This window comes from Rhipicephalus microplus, chromosome 2 (assembly GCF_043290135.1).
Source record: "Rhipicephalus microplus isolate Deutch F79 chromosome 2, USDA_Rmic, whole genome shotgun sequence".
In the NCBI taxonomy this organism is placed as follows: domain Eukaryota; kingdom Metazoa; phylum Arthropoda; class Arachnida; order Ixodida; family Ixodidae; genus Rhipicephalus; species Rhipicephalus microplus.
In genome coordinates, this window is record NC_134701.1 from 45,295,566 (window position 1) to 45,300,692 (window position 5,127).

Here is a 5,127-nt window from a genome sequence, read left to right on the forward strand (position 1 = left end):
TTTTCCGGGGGTGACGATGTCACTCGCCACTGGCCTCTAACCTCGCCTTCTTCCTCCGTCACGCTCGCTAGCCCCCCCCCCCCCCCGGTCGCAGTTAGCACACGTGCAGGGCTGGCACGTGCACTGCGGCTGGCTTCGCTTGTCGTAACGGGGCTCTCAGCATTTCGCTTGGTCGCGACGCCTGCAATGCAGAAAGTGGTATGCGTAACGCTCGAGCGCTGGTAATTTGCGTGTAAATATGTAAATAGCTACAACTGCACATGGCCGAAACTACAGACGCACTTGGCGTTGCCCCAACACGAAAGTGCGCTCAAAATCACCATTAGGTAGCATCGTCACAATTGGTGAATTTCTTGACAGTGCACGCGCCCAGCAGTCCTACGACTCAAGGCTGTGGAAAATGTCCGAGTCGCCACTCTGCTTTGCCTCCTTGTTCTTCATCGAAGCTCGTTTAGACTGCTGGTGTGACTCAATTGCTTTCACATTCTACTGTGGTCTGCGTATGGGCATGCTGCGCGTAGTACGGGGATCTACAATTTCAGGTAACATGCAGTCTCTGTAAAATCTGATTAGTTGTGGAAGCATTCTGAATTTCCAAAAGTCATTATCTCTTTCGATCCGCTGTACGTGGATGCCCTTCGACGTGCAAACGACGAAGTGGCAGAAACTTCTTTTAGAGATATGCAGCTGGCCTTGCACTTGGTAGAAATAGTTATGAGAGCGGCTCAATTTGGGAGGTTCGTGTACTTGGCTCCTTCGATTGTACTTTTTAGCTGCCTCGGATGGCTCCATGTCCTTCGCAGTGAATGGGCACTTCACTTCCACGATACCGTCACTCGCAATTAATCCGTCTGGCGACGCCGCCAAGAATCCGTACTCTGGGTAAACAAATAACCCGCAAGGTTGCACAGCAGTTTCCGTTTCTTGCTCGTATAACCGGAGTGCGACACGTTCCTGTTGTCTTCCATGCTCAAGAGCGGCACTGGTGAAATTTTTCTTATAGAGCAGGGTCTTCCCGAGCGTGTCACACGGTGTCCACTCCCTCCTTCGGCATACTGCATAGAAATTCGACGCCGTTAGGCGCATGTTTCTTTCAAAATGCTATGTAGGATTATCAGCCTGTCCTCGAGTAGCCTTCTCAATTTCCATCTGCTGTTTCTCATTCACATGCAGGCTTACTAAAACAGCCCGTTCTTTCTCGGCATATTGCTCTGGTGGCATGTCTAGCTGCTGGCAGTTCGGACCATAATGAATCATTGAGTCGTTCACCGTAGACTCCTTGCGCTTATGCTGCTGGTGGCCATTTTCTTCAAACAGTTTTCTTCTGAGAGACTCTTTGTTTGCTTTCTGAGCCGTCTTCTTGCTTGCGTAGCGCTTCAAGACGGCTGCAGGGCTCTTGCAGGTTACAGCCTTGGATGTGGTGCAGTGCCACTGTGGCCCCAGCTGAAAGCTGAGCCCACCTCTATAACAGCGGTGTTCATAAGAGCCCTTTTGACATCTGTTGATCTGTTTACCACCAGATAATTTGGCTACCAGTGCCATGACTGCCTCGGCAAGATTACTTGTATCATCTGTCACAAGACGGTCAGCTTTTTCGGCAATTATATTGGCAGCGGTAACTATTTCCATTTGTAGCACCTTAGGCATGCTACCATAATTGTTGTCACCTTTGGTGCCATCACAGAAGTAGTCTTTGCATCTGTCGTGGCAACCAAAAACATGTTTTGGGCCATTTATGAGGTCACCCGAAAGCTGGCGCGTAAGGTCGGCTTTCTGGGCACGCTGCTTTTGTGCAGTACCCTGTACATCTCTAAGAATGTTTGCGTAGTGCTTTATGGCCTTCCGTGCACCCTTCTTTAACCGCTTAATCCTAGGGCCACTTAGGAAAGCTGAACTGCCTTTTGTTTCTTTGGCTATGCCATAGAGCCGAGTGGTGTAACATTTCACAACATGGTTTGCACATTCCCTCTTTTTTACAAAGCGCCCGTACTCCACTTTCGTGAGTGTCTGATGTAAAACGGACGAATCCCCGTCCCCTATGAATGTCCGGTATTCCACACCATGCATTTCCACGCTTCTCTGGAAGCCTTCAACGATAATATCCGACTCCATTGCCCCTGAGCTTTGGTTCCAATTCTTGTAGCACACATGGTCTTTCTTGCCCTTTCCCGTCCTAGAATAGTGCTCACAGGTACTACACAGCTTGTTTCGTACTCCTAGGTAGAGGAGCTTCTTCGTGCGCTCTCCTATAATCACAGCGACACCAGAGTTGGCGGAATACCGGTGTCCATGACTGCGGTGTGACCACCCACCATCGACAATCACTGTAATATAGGGGGTTATGCCATCCTCACAGAAAGCCCCATCTTCTTCCGCGAGTTTTTTTCTTCTTTTCCGGCTTTTATCATTTGGTCAAGAAGGATGGTTTTCCAGCACTGCAACAAAACAAAAATTACAGCAGATTACAACGTCGAAATTGTTTTCACAATAGCGATGCCGCACTTTGTGATTGCGTCAATGCGTGAGTGAGCTCCTAGACAGGACGATTACTGGCTCACTTGTAATCCTGACATCTCACGATCAATCGTTTCATTGTATACGACGAAATGTTGCACAGAAATTCTCATCGTGCCGTACTCCCGTTCAAAACGCTTGCCATGCACGTGCCACTGTCGCTTCACATGAATTTTACTAAAAATAAAGCGCATCTTCCATCGTCTTCAGAAAGAGAAAATAAATATTTATCAGCTTGTTTACCTTTCCCAGGGACTCCTCCCGGCGTAGAAAAGCCCGTTTGCTCATAGCAGGAATTTACATGACTGCCATTGCTTCCTCGAACTGCGAGTGGCCCGATCCGATACTCATGAATGCCCAAACAGCAGCATCATTGACTCCTATGCTTGCTTTGTCAGTGAGGGACGTTGGTTCTGTGACGGGGTCAGTCGTCAACTTTCTGATTTCACTTTCTTATAAACTTATCCTTTTCAGAAACGTTTCTGTTCTTTTCGAGCTACTAGGCGTAAGTTCAAGATCGGCTATTTCTACTCGTCAGCCTTATGACTCACGCTAACGAGTCAAGGAGCTGCTATCTTTACGCATTGACCGTTCTCCGCACGGCAGACTTCCCAATGACGAATTGTCAGCAGGTGCCGCATGCCCTTGACATTTTTCTCTATTCTTTTTCTCTCCTTCCCCCTCCCCGTGTAGGGTAGCATATAAGCCTTTCCTTTGCCTTTCTCTCTCTCTCTCCTTTAGGCGAAAGCGTCGGCAAGGTGCCTTGTCGCATGGTGTTTTACACTGGCACTGAAGAAAACCAACAAGTTCCAATCCTTAGATTGAGTGGCATAAACCCTCAGTGCATAGGAAATATAGATGGGCTTCACCACTGCCGCTCCCCCACCAGACCTGCTCAGTGGGAGCATAGTCAAAAGTTATCCGCCTTTCTGCCTCCCTGAAGGACCTCACTTGTCGCGGGTGCTTGAAAGCAGAAAAAAAAGAGCCTTGGTGCCTCATTGCTGTGCCCGCACCGAAGTACTTTCTTACACCACGCCGTGAATTCAGCAAATTTCATGCCACTTCGCTTCATTGTTACTCGCTGAAAAATCTGCAAGCTTTTCAGGCAGTAGCATGATTTTAGCCAGTTTATGCAGTGAGCAACGGAATAAATATTGCTCGGTTTTGTGGTTTATTGAAACCGATGACGGATATTCACAGCCGACTACGAGAGAAGAGTTTGCAAGCGCCTGCGTCCCCTTAGAGCGAGTTTGCAGTGATTATGAGGAACGCCGTCATGGGGTACTCCAAAACATTGGTGTTCGCGCATTTCGGCACTATGGAAATGTGCGCTTGTCGTATATAAAGGCGGAAAGCGAACACGCGTCCTCAACTCCTGCCGCACCATTGTTTTCCCCAGAGTAAATAAATGAAATAAACACGCAGAAAGTACAAAACAGACTTAATCTCATTCCTGTAGGTGTGCCTCGTTTCGTGTTTGTGCTGTTTGTTGTGATGGGTTCATACCAACAAGCGCAGCACGTCTGAAGCTCCGTATATTTCACGGTAAAAAAAAAAAGAGATTCACAAATACCTTACCCACGCACGTCTGCTCAGCTTGCTCGTATCGCTCGTTTGTCGTTCGTTTTTCTGCTTTCTTCTTACTGTCGTCGCACAGCCCTCGCTTTTCGGTATAGTCCATGGGGGGGTGAGGAGGGCGACAAAGACGTGCACACATAAAAGAGGGACTTTCCAAGAATTCGGCATTTCTTTTCCCGTGAAGACGCTCACCCCATCCTCTCGGGGGATACTGCCCACCTGTTTTCACGCTCTCCCGCGGTACCACGCAGCCTTATGAGACTCTGAGAAGAGGAAGGCTTACAGATGACGGTGCATGGTTTGAAGTTAGAAAAGACGTTTCCTCCTGAGGCAAAATGTTTTTGCACGCCGCGTTCGGGGAGACAGGGAACCTTCAAACTTAGCGCTTTCCTTATTTTTGTTTAGGTGGCGCTAGGGAAAGATTTTCGTTGTAGTGATAGGAATAATGTAGATTTCTCAATATTCCTGGAGTTCTTGTGTGCGATTCGTGTGCAAAAGTATATCAGGAGACCGTAACTGTTATATTTTAGGCTATGCATGCTTAGATTTCAGCGCTATTTCAAGATAACAACGATTTTGTTGATGTTTACGGCACGATAAATTAAGACAATTTGCGAGCTTTGTTTCACATTCCTGCTTGCTTTATTGAAAAACGCTACGTTGAGGAAATAGATCAGGGGTTCTAGTTTATCCACGTGCAAATTCAGCTAACGAACTTCAGTAGTTCTCCGCGAAAATGGGCCACGGTAGGTCTATCCAATGAGAATATTGCCCAATTTAGATCAATATAATTAAAAAGCGAGCGGGCGTACATAAATAAAATTGAGCACTCGAACGGAAAATTCCATCCTCTATATACACCCAGAAAATGAATTTTCTCTAGCGAATAGGTGCCGGATAGTCCGCATCGACATTTACTACATTTGGCTCTTTTCAAAAGCTCATCAGCAATATAGTAAAAATGCTAAAATAATTTGCTACGTTGAGGAAATAGATAAATATGTCTTAAATGTTCTGCGCAAAGAACAGTGCTGT

At 47.1% G+C, this 5,127-nt stretch overlaps 1 protein-coding gene across 1 annotated transcript; it reads right to left on the reverse strand.

Moving 5' to 3' along the window:
* Positions 1-247: 247 nt before the first annotated feature.
* Positions 248-4,289, reverse strand: LOC142789009 (uncharacterized). The gene is made up of 3 exons (XM_075884982.1): positions 4,285-4,289; positions 1,180-2,398; positions 248-1,101 (listed from the first exon to the last, which is right to left on the reverse strand). Exons 1-3 carry the CDS (start codon positions 4,287-4,289, stop codon positions 487-489), a joined length of 1,839 nt encoding a protein of 612 aa, XP_075741097.1. The 3' UTR covers positions 248-486.
* Positions 4,290-5,127: the final 838 nt, after the last annotated feature.

Coding starts and splice junctions, on each gene's coding strand:
- LOC142789009 (XM_075884982.1), bottom strand. Junction 1,102..1,179: donor AGAAAGAACGGGCTGTTTTA/GTAAGCCTGCAT, acceptor AATCCTACATAG/CATTTTGAAAGAAACATGCG.